This window comes from Fibroporia radiculosa (assembly GCF_000313525.1).
Source record: "Fibroporia radiculosa TFFH 294 genomic supercontigs, scaffold217, whole genome shotgun sequence".
NCBI lineage: Eukaryota > Fungi > Basidiomycota > Agaricomycetes > Polyporales > Fibroporiaceae > Fibroporia > Fibroporia radiculosa.
In genome coordinates, this window is record NW_012133184.1 from 39,118 (window position 1) to 66,490 (window position 27,373).

Sequence of the window (27,373 nt, forward strand, 5' to 3'; positions counted from 1 at the left end):
GTAGAACGGCGGAAAAATTGATTGCGGCGTGGAAAGACTGCCCGCCTGCGTATCCTCCCCCGGCGTTCTTAGCGGACGCACCCGGCGGCAACCATGTCCTCGTGTGGCATAGTGACCTGGTGAGTGGGAGTAATACCCAATCCGATTCCTTCCTCAGCTCGAATTCGGGCGGGGGAGACGTAACGGGATGATTGCCGCCCCGACGAGAGGTATTGTATTTACACCGTATGGTATGGAGTATAAACCCGGAGTTAAACAAATTTTAAAAAAGAGTTCTGTTCAACGCGGGTGTCACATTTCACGTGATGCGAGAGACAGTGTCACGCAGTTACCACAAGCGCTTATGGTAATCGCGTTTAAGCTCCGAGTCGGCAGTGTTCGCTGTACCCACAGATCGATTTCACTTGACTTCATGATCTCGGCTTTTGACTGCGGTATCTAGCCATGGAGAGCCCAGAACTTGTTGACACCTCTGACTGTGACGAAGCAGAGGCAATACTTGCTGCAAAACCTGACTACTGGACACACGCCACTGCTTCAGATTTGTCTCGCGACTTTGCAACTTCTGATTCTCAAAGGAATGTTGGGGTAGCCAGCCGTCACGAGGATCGCTCTATATACAGCTCACTATTTTTTACACGTCGCGAACATGCGGAACGACCGCCATCGAAGCGCCCCAAGGTGATCATATCATTTACGTTGCGTCTATAGTCGATTCGCTGATCAGTGCACACTGTAGCTCTGTCATTTTTCAGATTCTCTTCCAACGACTCCTACTCGCAATAGGCTTGGGCACCACTTCACAGTTGGCTTTAGCTCAGTACCGTGTACACCTGTACGGCCTCGTACATTACATTCACCCGAGCTTACAACAATCAGGTCGCCATTGCTTCAATCTACCTCTCTATTTCTCGAAGGGGAGAGTCTTGATGGTTTTCCTCTTGGAGATGACCTTTCGTTGCCCGACGGTGGGGAATGGGAACACGCCCGATTTCTTCCCCCAAGCATTGACAATGGGAGGTTCATTCCTCACCCTCAAACCAATCACGATGAACACTCTCCTCAATCACCCTCTCCTAATGCCTCCACTCTGCTTACTCCAAAGAAGGTGACTCAAGCAGGTGACCCGTTGCCCAGCACTTCAACTGGATCTCCTGTAGTCGCATATACATCCGACGCCCAACCAACATCTCCCCTCACTCCCATATCATCGCCGAGGAATCATAGGCTATGGCCCGGAGAGACTGCAATGCCCGAGTCCACACATTCCCCACCTCCAATGCAGCCATCGTCACACCGTGCCATTGATTCTGTTGTCTTCCTTGCGCAGGAAGCAGAACAAAGTTCTGGACGATACTCACTCCGGACGCGACAGGCCAGGCAGAGAAATCCGTACGCTTACGATAAGGCATTATATAAACGTCAGATGCGCGCTAATCCAGAGGCCATAGTTAAGGTCGTTAGTCCATCACGATCACGTCCTCAGAAAGAGCGTCGGTCGAAGAGTAGAGGAAATGACTCGTCCACTGAGGAATCTGGAGACGAATATGTGATGGCTGAGGGCGAGGAAGGCGAGGAGACAGCAGGGGTGAAGAACGTCACAAGGGGAGACCGGCGGCAGGATAGTCTGGCTGAATCAGGGAGGACGACTGGCCAGCCCAATCAGCCGCATGGTCATAGTAGTAAAGAAAGGCAAGGTAACACGAAGGAGAAATTTGTGCAGTCTCCCCGAGGCGAAATATGGTACCCAGGAGCATTTGAAGAATTCTTCAGCAGTAGCAGCAGCGTTGAAGGTAAATCTCCCCAAAGAGCGACGAACAAAGGCGCCAGGACTAAGATCAGAGCCCCATTAAAGCCGAAACCATTTCCAATGAAGAAACGGGACTTCGCTCATAAACATTCCTCTGGAAGAATCGAGTCCGAATTAGTTCAGTCGTTTTCGTCCAGACTTGGGCTTCATCGCGATTCTGAATACCTGTCAATGTGTTCTAGGGATCCCCGAAGCGCGTACAACCTATTACGGATGTCAGCATGGGCGAAGGCTCGAATTCCGACATCGATTTACCTCGCTGGCGGCGACATAGGAGCTCTACCCCTTCCGTTCCTGAGCGCGTCTCCCTGAACTTTCCCGTTTACGATGGAAGCGCGAACGTGAACGACTCGGATCTCGTACTCGATTCCGGAACTCCCGGGCCTCTCCCTCCCTCCTCCACACCTGATATGGAAGAGCAAAACCTTACCATGTCAGGTGAAGAGCACAGAGCGAATGTCTCTGATATTGAGGACGATGCAGTTCGGCACAAGCGAACTGATGCCGAAGTCATAGACATTTCTGATGACCTATCCGGCTCGGAGTCTAGCTCCTCTGTGGAGGGACTGTCTGCCAAAGACCGTCGGCGGATGAAAGTGCTGCAGAAAATGATGCCTCGTGTCCTGATCCAGCGACACCTTCGCGATGCTGTTGCCCCGCGGCCAACACGTCCAATCGATCGCGCAGGTAGCCTTTCTGACAACGAAGACCACCCACTACGTCCTGGTCAATCTAGGGTGCGTATAAGGCATTTATCTCAAAAAGACAGCGTTGAAATCCGAGGAGATACCGAGAGCTCGGATTCTGAGAGATCGGACAATGTATCAATGAGCTCCTCGGAGTCGGATATGGACGTGGTAGTCGTTCCACATCCGCGCAGCGCAGCCAAGGTCGCTTTGGATCGGACTGGCTCGCAGACTGAGCATGCTCTCATCGACGTCATCGACGAGACTGAAATTGGGCAGTGGGTTTCGGACAAAGGTCATTACGTGCGCCATGCTGGTGATGATTCTCAGGCAAGAGAAGGCGATTTGATCGATCGAATGCTTTCCCGTACAAGAGTTGCTGGTTCCAAGTTGCGTCGCAAGCGCAGACGAAAGGCTAAAAGTTCGCGCCACCCTTCTGGACGAAATTTGCATATCATCACCGTCGGAGCACGAAAGGTGGGTGTTGGTCGGCAGACTCTTATTCCATTCCCGCGAGCTTCAGGTGAACATGATGAGTTAAGTGATGGTTCCGCAGGCAAGCTAATCAGAACTCGTTAAGTATCATTATACTAATTTAAAAGCACAGCGTCCAATAAACGTCATGTTCAGGTCAGCTCTGTACCCTCCAAGGCAACCGCTCAGGAACGCAAACGCAAGAAACATTGCAATCAAGGTGGTTTATTCACTTTTGCTTCTGGTGGTGAACGTCTCCTCTCAGGCCGAACGCACCACCGTCCTATTACCATTGACGCTGAAGAGCATGTCCGAAGTTCGTTGCCACATAATTTGTTGATGAGTAAGACTTCTCTTCCTCACCCACGAGCAAGGACAGGGCACAAGGCCGGGAGTAGCAAGGCCTACGTAAATAGTACATTGGATAACTACTGGTCTGCAGAAGAGGATATTAAGCAAGCACCGCGTGCGGCGTCATCCGACACTTTGCGCGAGCAGGCCCATCAAGACGATCTTGATTTACACCGTGTGACACTTGACTTCGATGTACCGGTGCTTCCTTCTGGAATCCCCTTCGGTCCCGATACATACCTCGGCAAAGGCCATCTACATGACCTTATTACCTTTCTTTCCGATGCTCACGATATATCAAGACCTACTTCATGCTCCCTGCTTGGCGTGCGGCTTCACTCCGAGATGTCAACTCAAGACTTCGCAGCATGCCTGGAACAAGTCTCCGATCGAGCACAAGATCTTATCACTCGAAGAGCACCTATCGAAGGCGAACAAGTTCGACAATGGCGAATCTTACTTCATTCACTCAACAGTCATATGGTTTGGTTGTTTCGCGCAGCCGAAGACGATGACTATGTAGCATTATCATCCGCTATGGATAGACAAGTCGGCCGACTCAGGGCTGTAGTTGAAGAGCCGACGGAAGTTATTCCTGAAGATGAGGTCCCCTATCTCCTGGTCTACGAAATCCATTGGTTTACGCTCGAGGCAGCATTTCGTATGTTCGTCTGTCACAGGCGCCGGCATGGACAGCTATGCGACGTGTCGTTGCTGCGTCAACGCTTGCGTGTCCTGATACGACAACTCTGGGATTTCGGTTTTCGCAATCTTCTGGATCCGTTCAATGGTGCAGATGAAAATGCTCTACCGGATGAATCGATGTCTCGCCGCGTTTCAGAATTATGGGTTTGCATAATTCATCTCATCAACGCGGGCGCGACAACCTTACAAGATAGTCTGGATCAGCCATCGGAAATCATTTCTTTTTGGAGAACATACACCGATTTTGTTCGCGAAGCAATTGCTCCGCGAAGGGATATTTCTGAGCTCGTCATTAGCGAGTCTGTCTGGAGGAGTATCTTTACGTTGTGCTCTTTATCACAGTTCTCTGTTCAAGGAATTACCACATCGTTGCCTCGGCTGGGAGCTTCTTGGGAACTCGTCATGATAGCCTTAGACCGGATTCGTCTGGGGGTGGACTTGGTGGTAGACGCAAAGCTATCAAAACGCAGTTTGCAAAAGAGGGACGAGTATATCCGTCTGATGGTCGCAAGATGTTTGGTTTTGAATCGTAAATGGCGATGGACGTTGGATGACGCATGGATTCTCTTCAACCGTTTGTTAGACATATTCAAAAGCCGACGTTTCGCCAATCTCCTCGATGAACCTTCCGACTTCCCCAGCTTCTTGCGTCACAGTAATTTGCAATTACTGTCGGAGAACAAGCGCAGCGACACCGCGTTTACGCTATTCCTGAAGTTGGTCGTGCAAGCAGCAAATGATAATCGCACCCAAGCAGACCAACCAGGTCAAATACCTCCAAGGGTAAAGAAATTGTTGTCTTTATGTGTTCCAGTGGGTTCGGTTCCTTTCACGAAAGTAACACCTCCAACAAAGCATGAATTGTCCATGCTATACAACCGTTTCAGTGCTGTTGCCGTTGCCCTCTACCTCGAACCCACTACCGCAAATCTCAAATTTCGATTAGCCAACGCACGCCGTTATGTCAATTTCCATGATACCGACAACGAGACCCGTCGTGCTTGTATTCGAGGTCTCATGCATTTTGCTATTCTCTTGCAACATCTGAGCTTGCCGCTGGACGAGTTACTTGACTGGTTGGCTGAAATGACCAGTTGCTTGATTGACGAGCATCAAGATCCACAATCCGCGGGATATTCTAAAAGTTGGATCGTTGTGTCTATTCAGATGCTGCTGGGATGTGTTCGTCGCATCATTGAAACACCGCTGATGGGTTCCATGCAGAACAAGCTGCAATATCCTGAGCCAGCACTACTAAGAGGACGTGAGTACACTCAGACATCTCCATGTGCTTGATAGCGCTAATGCTGGATATTAGCTTGGGTAACAAGGGTGCTTGCAACGACATCAAATCTGACTGGCATAGCTACAACGCGAATCGAAATTCGCAAGTTGGTTCAAGCATTTCTCGACGCCAGAGCGGCTGTTTTGCCAAAACCAGCTCGACCTCGCGTTCCCCATGTGCATGCTGAAGAGAGTCAAGAGAGTCAGGAAGAGTTCGCAATGTTTGACCAATTAGATTATAACGATCCCGAGTTACTTGCTGCATTGGGTGAACCTGGAGAAGGCTCCACTTTCCAGGAGAACAAGAACAAAGACCAAATAGTGTCAGAGGTGAATTATCCGTTTAGGTGTTGAGTTTGCGAGGCTGATGATGATATATTAGCTGATTGATTCACAAATATCACCTGCGATCTATCGCTTGGTCTGCAAGTATTTTAACGATTTAACTGATCAGGGATCTCTGGAACCGTACAGTCAAGAGGCCGATAAATGGGTTGACTGCTGGGTCGGATGTGCGAACGTTGTTGTACAGAACGGTAGAAGGGTGCGTGGCTAGTCTTTAATGTAGAGCGACATCATGTTCTGATGGGATACGGTAGGACTGGTCCCTTTACCTCACACTTGGACCTCAGTCCTGGGAACGAATCATTGACTCTTCATGGCGCCGGCGTGTCGGCTTGCGGTTTATGCTCATGTTGTTGCGACTTGACCCTCAAGCATACACAGTAAGCGATCCATCATCAGTCTCACATTATGCACATGATTCTGACGAATCTGCTACTTGCAAGACGTACAAAGATCGCTTTATAGACGTACTATTGGAATCAATGGTATCACCGAAAGTTACTATCGAGCACGAGTATATGGCTTTGTTGTTCTCCATTGACTATCTACGACACCCGCTCCTCGCGGATATTATCTGCGAGCGAGACGAGGCTACGGGTGACTACCAAATATCACGGCTCCATTTTCTTGAGCGAAGAGCGACTTTCTTGCACAGTAGGTCATGGAACACCTTGCTGGAAAGCAAGTCTCACATCTCGACGTTAGAAATATTTGAAAATTTGGCTAGTCTACTCCTTAGGGAAGCCCAAGGCGAGCTGGATTTGACAAGACAAAATCAGACTTGTGTTGGCTCCGTCGTAATCATGCTGTCGACGATGCAAGATAACCACCAGGTTTGTGGTCACTCGATTATTTCTTTTGATCCCAAAGAATTTATACTACTCGCAGCTGTTAAACGAACGCTCTGCAGAGCTCCAGAATTATGTTTCACTCTGCCAAGAGGTGTTCGGTGACCTATCACAGTTCGCTATACTCAAAAATAATCCACGTCTTCTCTCCTTAATTACTTGGGCAAACGGACTCAAACAATGATATAATTATGCATGTACACTGGATTTCACATTCTTCATTGTAGCAACACTGTACCATAGGCAATCATGGACCGATGTCAATCTGCTCGCTATCTGTATTACTTGCGTTACATAGATGACAATGTGCATACCCATGTGGTAGCTCGGAGACTAAAAGTTCTAAATAGTACCGACGGCAGCGGCAGCCAAACCTAAATCGCATTTTGTGCTGCACCCTCAGATCAACGCCGCTGTATTTCTTGTAGATACTCGGTCATTACAGCTAACCACTCTCGCTCCATCCATCCATGTTCATGCAGGGCGCCGCGAATCACAATTAGGCGTTTGGCCGATCGTCCAGCACCGTGATCCCGTGTGCTCGCACCAGCAGGATCCGACTGCTCACTTGCGCTGTACAACGCCATCCCCATAGATGTAGGTACCATTTCGTCCTTCTCGCTGAGCAGAACCAGCATTTCTTTTGAAAGCCGCGCTAGAAGCGAGGACTGCTGGTGATGAGCTATCTTCATCGCGGAGATAGCATCCCACCGGTCGAATGCGAAGGGCGTGAGGTAACGATAAGGAAGCCAGCGCTGTGGATACAAAGCTCGTAGCATGTCGGGGATAGAGCTGAACGGATTCTCGAGAATCAACCCTTTAACGGTGGGATAATCTGCGTTGCTGAGCTGCGAGGCCAGACAAACAGCGATAGAACCACCCAGCGAGTGACCGTAAAGGACGATTGAAGAATTTGGATACTGATAAGCGATGTGCGAGAGAGTATGTTTATAGTCTGAGACAATCCCGTGTTCCGTGGGAGTACGTGATGATGACTTCCAATATGAGCGGGGAGCAACGGCAAGAATGGATATGTGCAGTGCCCTCGCTGGACGTCCGAGAGGGGAGCCGACAAGAAGTCTCTCAAAGACCGGCAGTCGGCTTAGAGGATTTCCCGCATTTCCTGCACAAAATCAGCTGGCTAGTGTTGTGCGCTAAAACATAATTACCTTGCAGGTACAGTATAACCACATGCGGCTGTTTAGGTCTTGATATCACTGGGACGTCCTCTTGAACTAAAATTCCATGTAGGGTGATACGATCGCTGGTCTCCAATGATATTTCTTCACATAGAAGCTTTTTGGGTATCGGAACATCGACTCCAAGCACCTCTGACCTCGCGCCAGGTGGAGCATAACCTGTGTCAAGGCATTTATCGCGGATACTCGCACACACAACACCTCGAACAGAGACTCATACCCATATATATTATCTTGCGTTGAAATATGACCATCATAAGGCACTGTTCAAGAACAGGCTGAGACTAGATTTATAACAAGGGACATTGTGATGCACATACTTTATATGCCCATAGTGCGAGAGGTAAACCAAGTACAGTTGCTACAGCCAACCACACAGAAGGTGCCTCAGAGGAAGGTGCCAATGAGAGAAAACTCGAGCAGCTAGCGTGAATGAGTTGGGATTGCTGCGGTTTAAAGATTCTTTTGAGGTGTTGGGCATATGGTTCGGCAAATATGATAGAATAGTTTGGTGTCTGTTTTATGGCCGGAGGAACTGCACCTCTCAAATTTCCTCTTCTACAGACAGCAGACTGTAAATCATTGACGACGGACGTTCCAGATGTACAGATGGCACTTGTCCTGCTGGGCCATGAGCCTTGGACACGCGAGACCAGTGAGGTGTTTCTGAGAACAGGTACCATTCTGGACCATACAAATAACAGACCTGGAAGAGCTCATCGAAAATGAATCGAGCTAGTAGTTTCTTGAAGTCCAACCCATACCTAAGGCCTGTAGCCCTTTTGAACGCCACATTGGCAGCGCCCTCTCAATGTCTCTCTAAAATAGGCAGGTGTAGTAGTATTCAGACTATTCTGCGTAGGCTCGTACCCAGCCGTTTCGGTTTAAATCTCCGTCATTCCGCTCCTCTGGATACCGAAACGGCTGGGCAAACTGGTCGCACCTTCTGGTGGGGACGCCGGATTTGGGGGGCCGTATGAAAACGCACTTAGAAAAATCGTGTTGCTCGCTTTTCGCCCCCTTGGAGGCGTCTCTTCTCTCTTGGAGGCGCCTATTTGGCGCGAGATGCCCAATTCCCTTATGTTCAATAGTCGGGCAGATACTAGTAGAATACTCATGTCCTCAGCGTAGACTATTTATTTCGATTAATATTCTGCATTAGACAATTATACATGCTAGAGCCTTCATCACGAAGACTATGCGGGTGGCTGCCAATGCTTGAATCGCAGCGGTCTTGCCAACAGGCTTGAGCTAGTCCGATTCGAAGTCACAGATGGCCCCTCTGTTCGGTATGAATATGGTATCGTTGAAACTACCTCGCCGAAACCAGATGCGTTGGGAAATTGAGCAGCTTCAACCTGAGGCAGAGTGGAAACCATCGGCCTCTGCATCAATTTGATGTCGCCACGGCTCATCGAAGACGGCACTAATGATGACCACCCACTGTAAGATGACTCATAGTGGTCGATTGCATGAGCAGGAGGCTCCTGTGCACGCGCAGCAAATGGGATCGCCGAGCCAGATGCTCCAGGCTGGATAGGGATAGTGCTGGAGTGTGGTACTGTCGACGATGCAAGAATGTGAGTATGAGAGCCTGGCGAGGGGGGTTAAACGGGCATGCTTTGGTCTATTGCTTTGTAGCACAACATTGGCAGCACACTTGCATCCCTGTACAGCTTTGGGGATGGGAACGAATTGTGGCTGGACACCTTGAAGCAAGTCGATGAGTTCAGTACTGTATCGCTCCCCACCATATCCACGATTGTTTGAGGATCAACGCAATTGTGGAACGCAAGCGCCTTTTCAAACACCGACATCTCCCGAAAAGGCAGCTTCCAAATGCGTTCGAATGACTGGTTTTACGAGTCTATATTCTGCGCTCGAACGGTCAATTTTGTTTTACATCCATGCGACATAGCTTGGTTTTATCGAGGTAAATTACTACACAATCACTACTGTTCTTCTTGGCTTTCCAGACATTGCAGACGAGGTATGACAATTCCCGGTCTTCTACCCCTGCCCAGCTCGTCTTTGAATTCTTCGGCCAACTTGCGGCTGCGATTGACATCGTATCGAATGGCATGCCCACCATCTTGAGGAGAGTGTCGATTTAGCGTCTGGATAGTCGTTCGAGTGCACGATGGAGCGGGCGTTTCATCTACCTCTCGCTCAAAATTTGACTTCGAGCTTTGCTGGCTACAGATCCGCTGCTTCCGCTCGTTGCTGCGGAGAAAATGAGACTTAGAACGGCGAAGTCTAGCCGCAAGCTTAGGCGTGACGAGGTCTGGTCTTGCAAGCGACAGCTTCTCCGCGATTTCTAGTCGTTCGATCCTTAATGCTTGCTTACGTTGTCTGTCACTTACATAGACCTCTGATCGAGATGAGACACATTTGCTCGGCCGGGTAGGCGATATATCCGAAGCGGTTGCAAAGTGCATGAGTGTCGGTGTCGGCCTTGTAGCACGCAGAATGCCATGTGAAGCTAAGTCCAAGTTCACATCCTCGGAAATATCGTGCCGTTGAGAGGGACGAGCAGATTCCGAAGCCTTGCTGTCTTGTTCCACAATTATCTTGCGCCGTTCACTCTGCCCGTGAGACTCGTCGAACCCATTTGCGGAGTAGACCAAATCCATTTCTTGTCTCGTCCCAGTAAGACACCGATTGACAGACGGAGAGGTAATGTTCTCCGCTGAAATTTCGAGTGGCGCAGGGGATTTGCGTACCTGAGAGGATTGTCCAGGCTGTCTATCAAATTTCGGTGGGGCCGTTTGCTGGTGATTCAATTTTCGACAATGTTTAAATACCGTTTTTGGAGTAGGTATCTGTAGAATACTTCGCTTGAGTCTGCCGTTGGTCGCAGTTTGAAGGGGGGATAACTGAACAGAAGAGCCAAGATGACGTTTGGCTTGAACTGATGATGATATTCGGGTGCAAGGTGATAGGGAAATCAAATTTCTGGCACGCTTAGATGCCGGACCAGATGAGAGAGCAATAGGCGACGATGTCGTGGAGATATTTTGTGAATCATGTTGGATCCGAGGTGTAAGTGGTAACGTCGCCAGTGGCCGTTTCCTTTCTCCTCTACGTACAGGGCTCGACCTAGGAGTCGCGACGGGAGACGAGCTCGTCTGGGGCGTCCATGCTGAATTTGGACCTCCGTGGGTTCTGGGCCCAAAAATATGATACGCGGTCAAGCCTCTTTGGTATTCATTGTCACTCTCCCCATCCGTCTCCTCGTCGCTCGCTCGTTGGGTATGAGACGGTCGCATGAAGTGGATGCGCGCCAAGGCGTTCGCCGTCTCTGCCAGTGTGGCTCGACCCTGAAATGACTTGCTTGTGAGATATCCTAGAGGAGCATCCGACAACGAGTGTGTCGGAACCTCTTCAGGTAATTGATCGGAAGACTCCATTGTTCCTCCCTCAGAATCCAGCACGCGTTCCACCAGTCGTAGCTCCCTACCTCGCAAGTACTGTTTCATCATCTCCAATTTCTTACGAAGCTTGCCATTATCCGCCCACCGTTCAGCAACCTCTCGCGCACCTTCGCCTTCCAAGTTCTTCAGCGCTACATCCTCTCCCGCTTCAGAGTGTATATTGGAAGCTATCTTCTGAGCGTCAAGGTTTATATTGTCCTTTCCTACGGGCAGATATTCGTATCCGGCGTCATCTGCAGTTGATTCGGGACCACTAGATGCCAGGCATCCTGAAAACATCTGGCGCATACATGCCCAGTCCAAGCCTTTTAAGGCAGGGTCTAGGGTGTTGGGTATAAGACACTTGGGTTTAAATAGCGATACAAACGCTTGCAGCTCGGGAAGGGGCGAGTGTCGTGAGAGCGGTACCAGCTAGAGTCAAGAGATCAATTGCCGTGTACACAACACAGAAAAAGGAGAACACATACTAGGTGATTGACAACTTCTCTCCGTTTTAACTTTTCCGTCATTTCCGACAAATACAGGTCCCAGCCAGCAACACCCATGGTGACCGGGTTCACATATACGACGTGGGTGCCATTATTACTCAGACTAGGGGTCATGTTGGCAGCGACAGACGGCGCCCGAACACCCTGTCCATCTGCCGACACGTGCTCACAGCGATTAAAACGTTCGCATGCATGGAATCGCGTGCTCGCTGCATCTCGTGTGATGATGCTTTGCAAGAAGGGATCTCCTTCAATATGCAAGTAGATGGAATGCTTATACCGGTCAAGGTGTATCTGTCATCATAACGGTTGAATAATTTTTCGTTATACTCCAATGTAGAGTACCTTGGAATGGAATGCACGTGCTACGGCCTTATAAATATCTTCATATCCCCACGTCCAAGCATTGATAAAGAAGAGAGTTGAGGGAGGCATCATGGACATCAACGACACCAATCCAGAGGTTGCTTGATCCTGGAAGAACGAAACATAGAAATACGTATGAGAAATGAGACCTCCGCTAGTCATCAATCATGTCATACCTTTGTCGGCACATTGAGTGGGCTGAGTAAAGATGCTGTATCAAGATGAATGGCGTCGAGCGTTCTCATTACGGAAGACTCTGGCATCTCTACTCCATGTTCCGATATATAGGGTAGAACCATGTATCTTTGAATGAAGGGGTTCTTGGTAAGAGCCTCGAGAAACCAAGGCTCTGCTCTAAAGTCTCCCGTATGCAATACTGTCCCACGGGACCCTTCTACTAGAAACCTGGTCGTATTCCATAAGTGAGTGAATTTACATAAAATGTTTGCGAGACAGAATGTACCCGCATGAAAGACTTAAATGCAGGGACTCACATGACAGCTCCAGGACAATGGTTCGCATCAATTAGAGTAATTGTGACTGATTCGTGGTTATCAAGCTGTATGCGAGTCGGTGCATTTAAGGGGATTGCCTTCTATAAGCGGAAGTCAGGCATAGTGGTTGTGGCGCATATGTGGCGCGGAATGTCAAACTGCAAAAACGTCTGACCAGTAAATCCCTGGACGTAGAATGGTCAAGCATTCCGTCGGCTAATCTGGCAGGCTTGACCTGGAGATGACTGAAGGCCCGTACACGCTCCGCTCTGACTTTCATGTCCTTCAATGCTCTCTCGGCGTATACTTCGTGCCTTAGCAACATTTCTTTGGCGTCATAGGAGCATACGACTGTGCCAGCGAAGGAGCGTGCCGACAAGCCTGTTAAGTGGTCGGTGTGCGTATGGCTAAGTAGATATAACGCGGGAACACTCTGGGTATCTGATGGAGAAGTGAAGTCGTCCACACGAATAGAATAAGGAATAATATATGAGTCATATGGTGTTCCTGACGGCATTCTTGCTGCTGTGCTCAGTACATTGGGTTGTTAATGTTACAAGGACCAGATCGTGACGATTTGCCCGACTATCAAGAACGACGGTAGAGAAGATCTGAGTAACAGTCAATACAAAGATGTCAGACGATTGAATCCCAAACCGAGTTGAATGGCATACTTAAATTACAGAGTATTCGTGTCACAGCTACTAATTGACGTAGCGAAAGCAGTAATTGATAGCCTGTCTCAATAATATTGGAAATGAGGGGATCAAATTATCCCAAGTCAAGCCTGAAGACCAGAATATGACTGAGAATAAGCTGACGTGGGGGGACAGGACAAAGGCCCAGAATGAATGAGAGAACGGCGTGGGGCCACCCGGGCGCGACCCTGTTCAGTGTTAAAAACGCGATTGTCACGTGCATGACTGCCGTGGGTCACAATTTGTCACATATCGCCAAGCTGTGACAGTGGGACACTAGCTCCGTGATAGTGACGCTGTCTGGTCCAACTTGGTCGAACTCGAGCCCAACGAGCTGTCGTAGTTATGGCGGGCAAGTCTAAAGCACGGTGAGTATATCGAATCGGATTATGAAACACGCCAGCTGACGTATGCATTGCTCTTTAGAACCATTATAGTGCGAATGATCTCCACTGCCAGGACTGGCTACTTCTACACTACCCAAAGATTGCGTATAGGTCCCAAACTTGCTGCAGTGAAGTATGATCCAAAGGGTCAGTTTTTTCATACTATTTTATTCATTTTTCTGAGCGCTATGCACATTCCAGTCCGGTCACGAGTATTGTTCGTAGAGAGCAAGAAGACCGCGAAGTAGTTGTCTACACTTTAACGTCCAGCCTGATCTGTCCAGCTGGATGACCTCATAGGACATACCTATGAATTCTACAAGTTTCCTTTGCGAAGGACATAGGACTGTCTACACCGAATGCCCGGTGTATGTCATCGACTGGATATTTGCTAAGAAAGATAGAGGATGTCCTGACTATCGACAGTTTATACCTGCTGGACTGTATTGATGGTTTATGTTTTGCAATACACACCAGTCTTCATATTGTTGTCGCTGAGGTGCAACTCGCGCTGTCGTTTCACATCGAATGCTAATGTTTATTCAAATCCCCTGGCGACTGAACGCTAGTAACCGGGTTGTAACCCAGTGGGAAGCCGTCCACCGGTCCCCCGGTGACCGTCAAAATTCCCCCGGCTACTGGGGACGGCTAGCAACTAGTTGCCAGCCGTGATGAAATATGGTATCGGATACATGTACATGCTAACGCAACAGCACTAGAACCAAGCTGAGGCAGAATGCTACATGATGCTGATGTCAGCGCACAAGCCTTCCACGTAACAGACAACCAACAGTAAAACAGTGAAGGCAAGCTTGGTTCTCACTTATTGATACGAAGCTTGGTCTTGACTGCCGATCCAATAAAAGCTCCTAAGTGAGGACAACTCACCAAAATGCACACTACGACATGTTTGGAAACTGTAAATCGGTAACAGAAGTTGTTTCAGACTTGGGTGCAACGAACCAGTTGCATAGATTCACATACACAAACTACTTCGATTTCCACCGCTAACGAAATGTCCATCTATGAAGTCAGTTTTCTGTTCGACAATCACCAAAAAATGAATACTAGAACCTCCGTCGAGGAGGTCGAATTCTTCGGGATGATCAGGCCCTCCTTCAACCTCGCCGACGTCTCCCGTAAACGTGACTGTTATTTTTCGAACCTATGAAAAAACAGTAGGTTAGCGATAATCTCACAGTCGATCACCATCGAGTTGGGGTTGGCTGTGAGCAATGGTTCCAACGTCCAGTTCATCGGGGTCATGATTCCCTCGCTGAACGCTAGCCTAATGCCGTTGTCCATACCTGTTCATCCTCGGCTCTCGGCACTTCCGACTTCTGGCATTGCGCCGCGCACCGTCATCTTGCAAGCCATTCGCTAACTGCCTAAGGAAGATAGTGTACGTTAGCAGCAACACAGTAATACAATGTCCCCAGTTGCGATAGGCAGTGAAGCGTCCGAGGTCGCATGTGTGGGAGGGCGAACAAAATGGCTGGATGGAGAGGGAAGAGGAATATCGATTTGTGCATGATCGAAGGTCGGAAGGAGAATTTCAACGCTCTGTGTTATTGAAAGGCACTGCCTGACCAGCACTTTTTTTCAGCAGGTCCCAGCACACGGGCAACTTCTCTGGGAGTGAAGACACGCCTGGATTGCCATCAAATTCGGAAGCACTGTGTCGTGGCGACTTCGTCGTCCCAAACGGGATTTGCATGAAGAACATCTCACCCTGTATATGCACATAAGTGAAGTTTAGGTGTAATACAATGGAACACGTACCGTGAAGCAACCAGAGTATTCATACCCAGCTTCGTCAACTCAACGAGCTCTGTATTATACTCCCTTCTCCTCGTTATTATATCTCGCTGGACACGCCTCCACTCTCGGATTTCCCGAAGCGTTTCAGGGCAACCTGAGCCGCCAGCGAACGTCCCTTCGTTCGACAGGACACCTGTTGACTTGGAAGATCCATGTACGTAGCGAGGACTGTACGGAACTCCACGAATAGGACACCCTTGTGCTGCAGACACAGAAACAGAAGCACCACGTTCAGCCTCATCTGTCGGTAGTGTTTGCGGGAATGGAACGGCAGTCGGCGAAAGAGCGATGCCTTTGTTGGGCTGCTCAAATTCGTCGACTGGTTTGGCTCGAGCGATGTGGTCTGCAACGTAGATGTCGGCAGAGGGACCCCCTACCAGCTGTTCCTCACAACCCAGGTAAACCTCGTCGACCATCATTGGTTCATCGTCCCCCCAGACGTGCTCGGAAAGTTGTGACGGTGGCGAAGAATCATATTGCCATTGAAATGCGGGCTGATTCAGCGGGAATGCAACCAATGGAGACCACAGCTGTGCGAAGCCTGAACCACCGTCTTGAGGACCATCCACAGGGACCAGCACAACATTGACGGTGGTGCGGTCGACGATGGTCATATCGACCTGCATCATATTGTCCTCGTCGACGAGTTCTACTCCCTCCCCTTCATCGTGTGGATCCAATACAGGAGTGAGATGTGATGCCTCGTGGTCTTGGGAGTCACCTTCGCTTCCTCCCTCGGCATGCACATACGTTCTACGATGAAGAGAAGACATCAAATCGGCTAAGAACTGTTCAGCTTCCGCTTGCAGCGGGAATAAGCGGCTTGTATTGGATTTCGTCGTGTCTATGTCAGCCCATAACATGTACGCATTCGGCCGATCGCGAATCGTCTTCTTGCATTTGCTCTCACTGCTAGACGATTTGACCTTGGCGGAATTCCTAAACTTAGAGACTTTGGCCACGGATTTTTTCGCGGCCTGCTCGGTGTTCGCGTTAGGTTGCTTGATAGCAACCTTTTTGGAGAAAAGAATCAGCCACATGAGTCAACCACACAGAATTGCATTACCGAACGTACTGCAGGGCTAATGTCTAGGAGATTGGCACAGTTTGACGCAGCAACTCGCGTCTTTTCGTTTTCATGACAATTTTTCGCTTTTATGGAGACAGAATCCTCTCTTGCCAGCTCATCAACCTGAGCCTCGGTCTGACGAGAGTTTTCCGGTTCAGAACAGCTGATCACTTCAATATCCATCATCATAGCGTCTTCTAAATGGGGAGCATTCGTCGGAGGTAGGTGCCTTGCGTCTCCAGGAGAATCCTGACCGCAAATCTGTGAGATAGATGCTGACCCTGATGAAAGACATCTCACCGCTAGAATCATGGTTGAAGAGCCATTCCTCACAGAGATGTGACTGTCACACGCGGGAATGTACGGCTGAGACTATAGCAAACTGTTAAACGACTAGCATCGTCAGGCGTGAATATCACGGACCGTGTCTGTATCCGAAGAACTCTTGTTTTCAATTGTTGAAGTTGAATCCTTGGGAGTCGCAACGATGGAACCTGCCATGATTGTTTCCGCTCGATCTCTGCGATCATCTGAAGACGAGGGGGTATGGTAGTTGCTACTTCGTGAAGGTTCCTCCATGGGGACATGCATGGCACGGGGACGGGCCGTGTTCTGCACGTCAGATGGATGGATGGACTCGGAGATTAAGCGAGATATGCCCCTAGTCTTGCGCTCCAGGCGACCAGAAAGAAGCGATTGTGGACGCTGCCTCCTCGAAGTGTGAGAGAACGATGGATGCCCTCTTCGCAGTGATGAATTATTGCCAGAAATGCCAGAACTCTATCGCAATATCAGCATTCTGCTCCAGTCGTTCAGCCAGCAGATGTGATTCTGAATACTTACCGCGTCTTTGGGCTGACAGGGAACATGCGCAGACGCCAATTGCCTCCAGAGTCCCGAGGCGATAGAAAAATGATTCGGATTCATGGCATTCGGGTCCATGGCAGTGAACGGGAGATAGAGTGAGTGGTTATATTTGTATCAATGACAAGTGGATGAAATATGATTGACCAAACGACAAGTATAAGCTATAGAATCTGGGGCTGACGTCGGTTAGAAGACTATCAAGATTTTGATCGAGGCTGGACTCGATTGTGGTGTTCTACATTCAAAAGCGAACCCTACCTCATTCCCTTACTACTGGCCGCTGTAAAGCTTAATGATAATCTGGAACAAAGAGTTTGTGCAAAGAAATTATGATTGGTTGGAGAACAACTGATATACTGAGCGATCAGAGCGCATTCAAAATGCCGATCTTAGATACGGCTTCGATACTACTAAAGTTTTAGGTACGAGAACAGAATCAAAAATTACGACTTACAATAGGCTATGTCGTAACAATCAGTGGAGCCTACTTGACTAATGGTCTGACGCCGATCCCGTCATCCTTCAAACTACGATCTGCGTAGTTGCGGACTTGGTTATGATACGATGCTGATGAACGAAGCATAGGTCACATAACGAGGATATACGCATAGATTCGTACTCATGGGTTCATCCGTCTTGCGCTTTTTCCTCGAAGGTTCTATAGTAGAATCTGAATTCGAAGCATCAAGCGGAGGGCGTTTGCCCCGCTTTTTCTGGACATCCTGGTTAGTAAGGGCTATGAAACTCTCATTGAAGTGCATAACTCACAAAGCGTTCGTCAAAATTGCGTTTCCTGCGAAAGGGAGCTCAATAAACTCAACTACCACAACGTTCGCCGACTTACGCGTACCTCGCTAAAATCTCCTCCTGTTTCCTCGTCTCTTCTTCGTCCTCAAATGTGAAGATCCTATGTAAGAACCTACTTGGACAGCGTAAGATATGAATACATCATTACTTACCTTCTTAATTCTCTGAAAGCGCTCTAAGAAAGAGCCATCGTTAGAGAATACATTAGTGGGTTTAGGTTTTGAAGGTGCGTTAGGTTTGGTGATTGGCGGGGTTGCAGATGATGGGGCTGGAGATGCGTACCCGCTTTTATGTGGTGGGGACAATGTACTGGACATTATTGGAGCTAATCGACAATGGCAAGAGAGAGACAGTTTCAAGTAAGACTTAGATGCTAAATCGTTCAACGAAACGTTCATAGGCATAGAATGCGCAAGACAGCCCAAACTTCCAAGGGCTGATAGCAATGGATAATGTGTTTCTAAGTAAAATTACATTATCTGTGTATGTAAGCACACTGTAAGTAAGCCTAACAGTATTAAAAAAAGCAAAAAAGCAAGGTGTAATGTTTCCTGATTTGAAGCCGTTACGTATGCGCGCATCGTTCACCGCCTCCCTCTGGAGTCTGCACCGACGCCCTCAGGTATCGTTGCCCGTCCGTTGTCGTCATCTCTGCCCCGCCGATCTTCAAGCTCTCCACCCCCGCTGGCGTCTCTTCTCTTCCCTTGCTGTTCCTACTCTCGCCGTGCTCCCGACTTCGCCCGCTTTCGATTTCGGTCTTTCCATTCAAACCAAACAGTTCATAAAATGAATCATACCCATACTTGCAAGCACCACAAGCATACAACACACAAATATTGGGATATTCCGATGGGTGGATGGGTCAGAAATCGAGTAGTTGCGGATTAGTTCCAATTGCAGATTCGGGCCACTGACAGTATTGATCAAGTCATAGTTGACAAGTGCACTGACAATACCTCACTGGCAGAGAGCTCTCTGTGGAAGAACAGGATGTGTTGCTGTGGTCTCCTACCTAGATGTGTCTTCTGCACGTCTGTGTACGAGGCCACATAACAGACTGCTTAAACCAACTTGGAACGGTCTCGATGTGTTCGGCCTCGCGAGTGTACATAGCATGAATAGATTGTGTTTGTTTCGTCACTTGTGGACATGTGGGGAATGCAGGACTATCAAGAGTAGATTGGACAACCAAATAATACAGTAACAAAGCGCATCGGTGCAGAAGTAGGATGACCAGACGAGCACATATGTTGCTAGCTTCTGGTGGCGGGGCGCATAACAGATGTCAAACTATCGAAAACCTTAGATCTAGCCAAACAACTCGTCACCAATATTCGTGTAATTCAATAATGATATGGTAGGTTTATCTAGGGAAAATTGGGTCAACTCGCGCACTTTGGTGATGTACGACTTATGAGCGGCCGCGCGCAGACATCCTTCTGCTTTTTCCTAGTCGCTTCACTCCGCCTTTCGAAGCGCGCCCACCTTTCCCACTCCCACCGCGGGGAGCATCGAACTCGTCCGTCGAAGCTTTTGTATTTTGTTTGGAGTGTCTGCGGGGTCCACCAAAGCCAAATTTTTGGTCTCGGGCTTGACGAGGCAGCTTCTTGCCCTCGGAGCCTGTACCCTTGGGCCTCTTCGAAGGACGATCAGAAATCGCTTCTTCTACTGCGACATCGAATCCGTCGGTTTCTTCCGGGTTGTCTAATCCGCCCTTACGCTCTGAGAGCGTACAACGATTATTGTAGATGATCGGGAATGATAGATATAATACGCACTCCGTTTGAGACCCTTGAGTCTTTCCTCCATCTCCTTCTTCCCTCTTTCTCTCTCCTGCAACTTCTCCATTTGCACTTGCTTTCCGAACTTCTTGCCCTCCCTTTCCTTTCTCTTCTCCTCACTTCTTTTTATTGTGGCGCTCTCATCCAAGAGTCGTTGGCGGATTCGTTCCATATGTGCGTCCGATTTGACCATCTCTGCAAAGTAATCTGCCGGGCGAGTAAAAGGCAACCTATGCTTCTCAGCAAGTGACATCGCCTTCTTTGCACCATCAAGAGCCTGCTTATAACTTAACAAAATTTTGAGTATGGGTCGCAAAAACGTGACGGATAACCCACAAAGCAAGTTCTCGATTGAGGTCATCATCTACATCGACCTCGATGACCGCGGGATATGTTACAGACAGCGTCTCTGTCCAGGGCAATGATGGGTCGAGTTTGATAGTGTCCCTGATACGCTCCAAAGCGATCTGCATAGAATGAGAACTACGCATCTAGCGTGGTTGGTAGATACATACTTTGTTGTCAATTTCAATCTTTTGACGAGGAACAGAGTCCTCGTCGACAGACTCGGCCTCAGATAGTTCGTCCATGGGCACATCTGCAGGAAGATCTTCGTCTAAAGATGTCATTTTATACAGAATGCGATTCAAGGTACTAAAGGACAAAGGTCAAGCCTCATTAACGGCTCAAAGTAGTCGGCCGACGAGCAAGTCTGTAGGTCTCAGGCAAAGTGTCGTGAGCCAGGCGCTCGATTCACGACCGTATTGGGCAATCGACAGCTGGATTAGGCATCCGCCCGCGCGGGGAGCTGCGGGGAGTCGCCGGGGACTTTTCCCGCGGTTCTGTACCCGCGACTGTCTGCTCTCTTCGCTATCAGCGTGCTCGAACTTGCTGAAGAGTCGCCGCCCTCATTCGAGCAGAATCGCAAAGGTTACAGCCATTCACACTTTCGCCACCCCCTCTGGCGCCGGGCGATTTGGCTGGGAAAAGTCCCGCGCAGTTCACGCTTTTACACGCGGAATCCGCGCTTTACTTACGCTTCTTCTCGGGCGCGACAAACACTTTGCACCGTGTCCGGTCCAGTTTGTCCTCGCTCAAGTGGCATACCTCCCTCTGGAGCGCCACCCTTTCCCCATGCATGTGCATGTACAGTATGGATTATTGTAAGTAGAAGGTGGATAAATGTATTACTGATGGATGGCTAAACAAACGACTCGCTCGGGCATGCACGCCGCGACGGCTACCATTCAGAGGCCCGTGTATGTGGGCAAATCATATACTAACCTATGAATAATTAAGGTGGGCAAACTGCTCGCCGAAGGAAAGATCGACGACCTCGTTGCATTGCTACTTTTTTGCGAAAGAGCGGCCTCTGTGTCAAGCTCTTAGCTTACGCAGGTAATTGGCTTCATAATTAGCTAAATTGAACGCACTGTTCCTCTTATATACATCTAAGTCTGTCACTATTATACATAAAACAAACAAATCTGCGCATATTCCCAATCCAGTGTCCTGGACCACACCCGCTGGGAGAACACACCCGATGCCCAGGGGCTACCGACAAATTCCGCATGGTACTCCACTTGCTGAGGTGTGCGCAAACTGACATCTCGAGGCCAACCAGCTTATCTTCACCTTACAATAACACTATCTGCAGGCCTCCTACGATACAATTGAAATCACCCCGCTTGTTTAAATGCTCATGTAAAATGCAGCATTTCATTGTGGGGCAGCCGGTCTTAAGCCATATCTGTCCATCATTGCATGAGTTGAAAGTAAACCTACAATACACTGGGAGCGGATAGGGACCAAGTACTAGCAGATCCAAACACACACAGCCTTACGCTTCTAGCACACGGAAAATCTACATCTAAGTATTAGCTCCCATTGAAATGTTAGAACGACTCGAGACGGACCTTGATTGTGCCACTCTTCAAGTCTTCCAAACGATAGCTCATTGACTCCACGGTCTTATAAAATGGACCGTCCGTAAGACGTAATCGTCAGAAATCATAACATCAGGACGCACCTGCTGGCCCACATGCTGATTGGCTTGAAATACCCTGACTTTCGATTTCTTGACCTCGTAGTCTCCGATAATGGCATACAGTGGGTCTCCAATACCTACATGTTGGTGGTAGCTCTGCAGCCCTTTGTGCCCTTTGAACTTCGCATCGTGCAGAATAATCACATCACCAGGCATCAAGTCGCTGACGCGTCGCTGTACAGCACTTCCGCTTTGTGCGTAGATAAGGTGGCCGAATGAATCGTAAGGCGCCACAGGTTGTACTGCATTTGGAACTTGATTGAGCGTAGCGGTCACAAATCCAAGGTAGGACCCATCGCCAACGAGGGATTTCTTAGATTTTTCGAATAGCACTGTCGCTGTTTCATGAATCTGTATACCGACACGACCCCAGATAACGATCAGATCGTCAGCGGATATGTGCCCATCTACCTGAGAGGCACTAGCTTGTCTTGCGGTAGTTGGTTGAGAAGTGGCTTTAGTAGGAGTAGGCGGTGGTAAATTAGTAGAATCCTCCGACCATTGACCCGATAAAGAGAGATCGGTTTCGCCTCCGAAGTCGACACGTGGGATCGCTGGCTCTTCTAGCCGTCCTTCAGATGAGTTCACTGCAGCGAGTGATAACTGTGGCTGTGGTGGAGGGGGTACATTCCGCGGAGGGGGATGTGCTCGATTAAGACTCACTGTGCGTGGTGGCGGTAGAGGCGGTGGTGGCTCATCTGCAGATTCATCCTTGTTGACCATCACATAATCTCCATGAGAGTCATGCGACGGCGGCGGCGGTCTGGTTGATGGTGGAGGAGGGTAGCTGAAGGAAGACGCATCCACACCAGAGGGAGCCCTGCCTGATCTCGAGGATACCGGAGGAACCGGGACCTGTGGGACAGGCGGCCGCGTAGTCTGGGGTACAGGTGGACGCTGGAGTTCAATCGGCGATGTACGTCTGTGCTCTCGGGATGGAACAGGAGGTGGTGGCACATCATCTTGAACTTCTTCGTAGCTAACCTCCTCTGCCTCGCTTTCTTCATATTCAATAGCCTCACCATCATCAGAGACTGGGTCGGGCTGAGGTCTTGAAATCGAGACGGTACGTTTCGCGACATGTGACGCACTTTCAGATGCGGGTTCTTGACGTTGTTCCAGTTCGCGTGCATCATGAGCCTGCGGGGGGCGAGGCGGCGCTACTGCGCCAGGTAACATCCCAAATCGCAATCCACCCATACCCGCGAGGCGGGCCGCGATACGCTGCCTTCTTGCAGCCTCATCCTCTTCTTCTGAACCTTCTTGTATCTCGGTTTCGTTGTCTGATGGGACAACCTCTCCAGGGTGATCTTCCTCAGATGGAACATGGGGTTGTGGGCGATGAACAGGAGGGGGCGGAATAGGGGCTCCGAATCTTAATCCCCCCAACTTCGCCATACGCTCAGCAATCGTGCGTCGACGTGCTTGCTCTGGATCTTCCTCGGTTGTGTCGGTTATGGCAGTAGCTTCAGTTGCAAGCGAACCCGTAGGAAGATCGGGCGCTAAGGGGTCAAATTCGGGAGTGGTGCTGGGGGATTTATGGGATTTGTAGAACGTCGGATCTATAGGATCTGCAAAAATGTGATGTTTGATACTATTGAATAAAACAAATTTCTTCACTTACCACCATCCGAATCATCCAAAATCTCGTATTCGTTAGCATGCTGAGCCGCAGGGACGGGTACATGCGTAGCATGGGCACCAGTATCAACCTTTCCCTTCAAGGACGTGCGCTTAATATCCGAGCCAAGAGAGTTTGTTGGCAGAGGAGGCGGAGAAGGGGGGGATGCATCAAGGTAATCCTCTTCCACAGCTCCAGCATACCTCCCGTGCTCAATGGATAGCACCGCAGAGGTCCGACGCGGCGGAGGCGGAGGCGGAGACAAAATATCCTCTTCCACATCATGATGCAGATCAGCTGGCACTGATTCAAATGCATCAATGTTGACGCTCTGACTGTATCCTGCCTGAATGTTCTCTGCTGGTTTATATGCTTCATATGCTTCATGTTCCTCATGCTCATAGTCTTCATAGCTGTCTTCCTCACGATCAGACGCAGGAACTGGCTGTTCTTCTTCAACCTCAAGGTATGTAATGGGCCTCGATGAATGCGACGCGGGTTCCTCGAGAGTGTGTTCTTTGACGTAATGGGTCTCTGGTAACGGAACAGAAGGTCTTATTGATCTCGGAACGGATGGGGGTCCGACGTTGGTCATTTCAGGTCCATTGTCTGGTGGTAAAGGAAGCGTCCTAGGAGGCGGGGGGATCGACTGCCTTTTAGACTCATCATGGGAACGTACGACAGGTAAACGGTGTGGCTGCGATCCGCCATATTGAAGCTCGTGTGAGTACGTTCGATAACTTGTTGGCGAGGTGGCAGTGGGTCGTTCTCCTTCAAACCCATACTCATCTACTTCATGGTGAGTAATAGATATTCCATCGCCGCCATCGTACGTTAACTGTTCCGGTTCAGAAAGATAAGCAAGCGCTATGTCGTTACCGTGTAGTCGTTCTTCTTCCTCAGCCACGCTCTGTAGATCGTGAGTTGCCTCGTAAGGACCATGCGGATCGATTTCTCCTCCGCCTTCCTCGTCGGGAATTCCTCTGTCTATTGGTGCCGCGGTCGAGGTTGCTTCCGGATGGCCGGCGATATGCGCCGTTAATATTCTGGGATCTACGCGAGAGCAACTCAATCAATAACTACTGTACAACATGTTTGTCTGCACGTTACCGTGGAGACAAGAAAGTGCTTCAAAATTCACCATCCTGAGACATCCTCCGCACCGGAGGCTCAATGCTAACATTCGACTTAACGGACCCGATGCTTCCCTTCCTACCCAAAATCTCCGGCTTCTGCGAAGTCGGTAAGGTGGGAGGGGAGGGGGGAACCTGTGACCGTGAGGCGACCGAATCAGTACTACGGCGTCGTACGGCGACAGCATCCTCAGATTCGGAGTGCTTGAATGATGCAGTAGAGTCCCGGCTATCCCTTCGCAAACTCTGGTGGCGTCCAGGAGCAGCATCGATAGGGGAAGTAGGCGCTCGTAGGGGACGTCCACTTAATGGATTCACTCCTCCTGCTTTCGCAAGACGCTCCGCAATGCGTTTGCGACGGGCATCGTCATCTTCTTCCTCTTGAAAAGCAGAATCTGATGCGGCGACATGCGCTTCATCCCTAGAACTGGCACTACCTTCCTGATGATGGGCAGTAGGCTCGACCAAATTCTCCAACGGCTGCAGAGCAGAATGCACGGAATCAGTCTCAGAGTGCAGACGGTGTTCACTAGCTAAGGGCTCTCCAACAATTTCTTCAGCGACAGACGGTTCCACTGGTTGTATTGCATGTTGAGCTTCCTCCGCGGCCAAGCACTCCCTAGTTGCATCAGGAGGTCCGGCATCGGCGATATGCAAGCTCTCAAGGAGGACCTCCATCCGAGATTCTCTCATCTCTGGTTCACGGTCTCCGAGTAGTTCAACCGGCCCAGCCTCTGATGCTGCTCCGATAGAAACTCCTGGTATAGGCATAGGGCTCTCATTAATCACCCCCTGTCCTAGGACCTCTGCGGGAGCAGGCGAAGGCGACTTGGCCGCGCGCTTTCGAGGCGGAGCAGCCCTACGCGGAGCAGCTGGAACTGGCATAGAGGGTGAACGTGAACCAGGTGGGGTTCCGGAAGTAGTCGTAAGTAGGCCATCGTCTTTAGTCTCGAAGTGTTCTACAAAAGATGTATCAGTCATCGCCCCCCGAACAATGCCCCAACGTAATTGTCACACCTGTACCCGCTTTCTCTGATTCTCCTGATGCCACAGAGGGAGATATCACAGGAGGGGATAGAATGGCTACAATTATCAGGCAGTCAGGATCTGAGTTTCCAGCCAAGCATTGAGTACAGACCCTTAGGGGTCCTCTCCTCCGAAGGCTCTACAGGCTGCTCCTCTCCATGCACTTGAGGCGTCTCAGCCTTCTTCATTTCCGGCTTCCTGGCGAGCACAGGAGGACCCATGCCCACCCTAGCACCTCCCAGACGAGCCATGCGTGCAGCAATGGCTGCACGGCGCTGCCTCTCCTCCTCCTCAAAATCAGGTTCAGCCTGCGCATCTTCTTGTTCAGAGGGAGGTTCATCTCTTGCGGCAGGTTCAGGGTGCTGCTCATCGACCTGAAAATGGGTGCCAGACTCTGGTAATCCTCCTTGTTCTGTGCCGGCATTCTCAGCATCGGCGGGAGGGACAGCGACAACCGGGGGTGGCTTCCACCTTGGCTTCTCAGTTGCAGGCTTTGGAGGCGGGGTTGGCTCACCACCAAATGCCCTTAAGCCTTGTAAAGCAGCCATACGCTCTTTCAAGCTTCCACCCTGTCCAATGCTCGTCTTCGCGTCCGCAGCCGACATGCCAGGGGCAGATCTATCGGATCCATCTCCTGCGGGCGTGAGGGTAGGCGATGAGCGTGGCGTTGGCTTCCAGGATACGCCGCCTGCGGGTTTGGGTCGGGGAGCAGGAACTGGGGCCGGCGGTGACGCAGAACCGCCCTTGTTCTCGAATGCCGCTATGCGATCTCGCAGCGAGCCAGGCTTCTTGGGAGGGTCCGACATTCTCTAAGTACCGAAATAACAAGAGCGGTGAGGCAAACACGTCGTCAAAGTCGGTTGCAACCGCACCTCGTCTGCGCAAGTCGGCGAGTTTGGATGTGATTTGGATGTGATAACTCCTCAGCTGCAGCCTGCCGCATAATCGACACGATTTTAGTCATAGTTTCAGGTCTATATTTGCCTTCGGATTACTTTAACTCATCGCGTAGCTTGCTTTGCTCTATATAGGCTGAATTATTTTGGTTCCTTTCATTTCCCGCGACTATAGGCTGAATTTACACCACAAATCGAATTGAATTCTCGAATCTCCAATCGACGCAACACCCACAGGCCATCGACAGACTCACAGGCCTGACAAAAGTTTCCCATCCCATATGCACATGCAAACACCCGTTCATAGAGCCTTTACTCAATTGCTTTAGCCGTGTCACACACACCTACTTTCAACTCTACGACAGGTCGGTCGTCTTCTGTCAAGGCATTTACAGGAAGGCCGCAGCAACGCAAGTCAACCATGTTTTCGACACGAAGTCCAACCACGAACCACTATGAGAGGCTGGAAAGTGGCTTTGGATCGAGCAGGGCAAATGGATGGCGGTTTGCAGGATGGAAGAAATTTGCACTCTCGGTGGTGGTGATCATTGGGTTGGTGTATGTATTTGGGCCAAGAACAGCGGACACCCTACCAGACACCATGTCTTGTGCGTAGTGATTCCTTTAGCAGCGTGGTACGTCCTGACGAGATTTCCTTTCACAGCGATAAGTGGGCCCGACCTCCCCAACGTAAACTATATCCCCCCGCCCCTGCCCCCGCCCCTGCCACCACATGT

The 27,373-nt window shown here is 49.8% G+C and overlaps 7 protein-coding genes across 7 annotated transcripts; 2 read left to right on the plus strand and 5 right to left on the minus strand.

Moving 5' to 3' along the window:
* Positions 1-444: 444 nt before the first annotated feature.
* On the plus strand, positions 445-6,687 carry FIBRA_00523 (uncharacterized protein; the record flags this gene model as incomplete). The annotated part of the gene is made up of 11 exons (XM_012322417.1): positions 445-681; positions 756-835; positions 880-1,927; positions 1,993-2,973; positions 3,127-5,290; positions 5,345-5,640; positions 5,693-5,854; positions 5,910-6,035; positions 6,099-6,309; positions 6,361-6,488; positions 6,544-6,687. 11 exons carry the CDS (start codon positions 445-447, stop codon positions 6,685-6,687), a joined length of 5,577 nt encoding a protein of 1,858 aa, XP_012177807.1.
* A 220-nt stretch (positions 6,688-6,907) lies between these two features.
* FIBRA_00524 (uncharacterized protein) lies at positions 6,908-12,235 on the minus strand (the record flags this gene model as incomplete). The annotated part of the gene is made up of 9 exons (XM_012322418.1): positions 6,908-7,626; positions 7,673-7,861; positions 8,646-8,834; positions 8,875-8,953; positions 9,019-9,263; positions 9,690-11,547; positions 11,604-11,918; positions 11,970-12,098; positions 12,167-12,235. The coding sequence occupies 9 exons, from the start codon at positions 12,233-12,235 to the stop codon at positions 6,908-6,910; spliced, it is 3,792 nt and encodes a 1,263-aa protein (XP_012177808.1).
* A 1,292-nt stretch (positions 12,236-13,527) lies between these two features.
* Positions 13,528-13,816, plus strand: FIBRA_00525 (uncharacterized protein; the record flags this gene model as incomplete). Its single annotated transcript, XM_012322419.1, has 3 exons — positions 13,528-13,550; positions 13,609-13,715; positions 13,770-13,816. The coding sequence occupies 3 exons, from the start codon at positions 13,528-13,530 to the stop codon at positions 13,814-13,816; spliced, it is 177 nt and encodes a 58-aa protein (XP_012177809.1).
* Positions 13,817-15,123: 1,307 nt separating this feature from the next.
* On the minus strand, positions 15,124-17,400 carry FIBRA_00526 (uncharacterized protein; the record flags this gene model as incomplete). Its single annotated transcript, XM_012322420.1, has 6 exons — positions 15,124-15,300; positions 15,362-16,402; positions 16,465-16,707; positions 16,759-16,830; positions 16,882-17,238; positions 17,302-17,400. The coding sequence occupies 6 exons, from the start codon at positions 17,398-17,400 to the stop codon at positions 15,124-15,126; spliced, it is 1,989 nt and encodes a 662-aa protein (XP_012177810.1).
* Positions 17,401-17,809: 409 nt separating this feature from the next.
* On the minus strand, positions 17,810-18,449 carry FIBRA_00527 (uncharacterized protein; the record flags this gene model as incomplete). Its single annotated transcript, XM_012322421.1, has 5 exons — positions 17,810-17,892; positions 17,945-18,038; positions 18,094-18,118; positions 18,170-18,216; positions 18,285-18,449. 5 exons carry the CDS (start codon positions 18,447-18,449, stop codon positions 17,810-17,812), a joined length of 414 nt encoding a protein of 137 aa, XP_012177811.1.
* A 1,094-nt stretch (positions 18,450-19,543) lies between these two features.
* Positions 19,544-20,542, minus strand: FIBRA_00528 (uncharacterized protein; the record flags this gene model as incomplete). Its single annotated transcript, XM_012322422.1, has 4 exons — positions 19,544-19,854; positions 19,911-20,200; positions 20,250-20,380; positions 20,429-20,542. The coding sequence occupies 4 exons, from the start codon at positions 20,540-20,542 to the stop codon at positions 19,544-19,546; spliced, it is 846 nt and encodes a 281-aa protein (XP_012177812.1).
* Positions 20,543-21,753: 1,211 nt separating this feature from the next.
* On the minus strand, positions 21,754-26,546 carry FIBRA_00529 (uncharacterized protein; the record flags this gene model as incomplete). The annotated part of the gene is made up of 7 exons (XM_012322423.1): positions 21,754-21,777; positions 21,830-21,883; positions 21,943-23,531; positions 23,585-24,634; positions 24,723-25,673; positions 25,732-25,797; positions 25,853-26,546. The coding sequence occupies 7 exons, from the start codon at positions 26,544-26,546 to the stop codon at positions 21,754-21,756; spliced, it is 4,428 nt and encodes a 1,475-aa protein (XP_012177813.1).
* Positions 26,547-27,373: the final 827 nt, after the last annotated feature.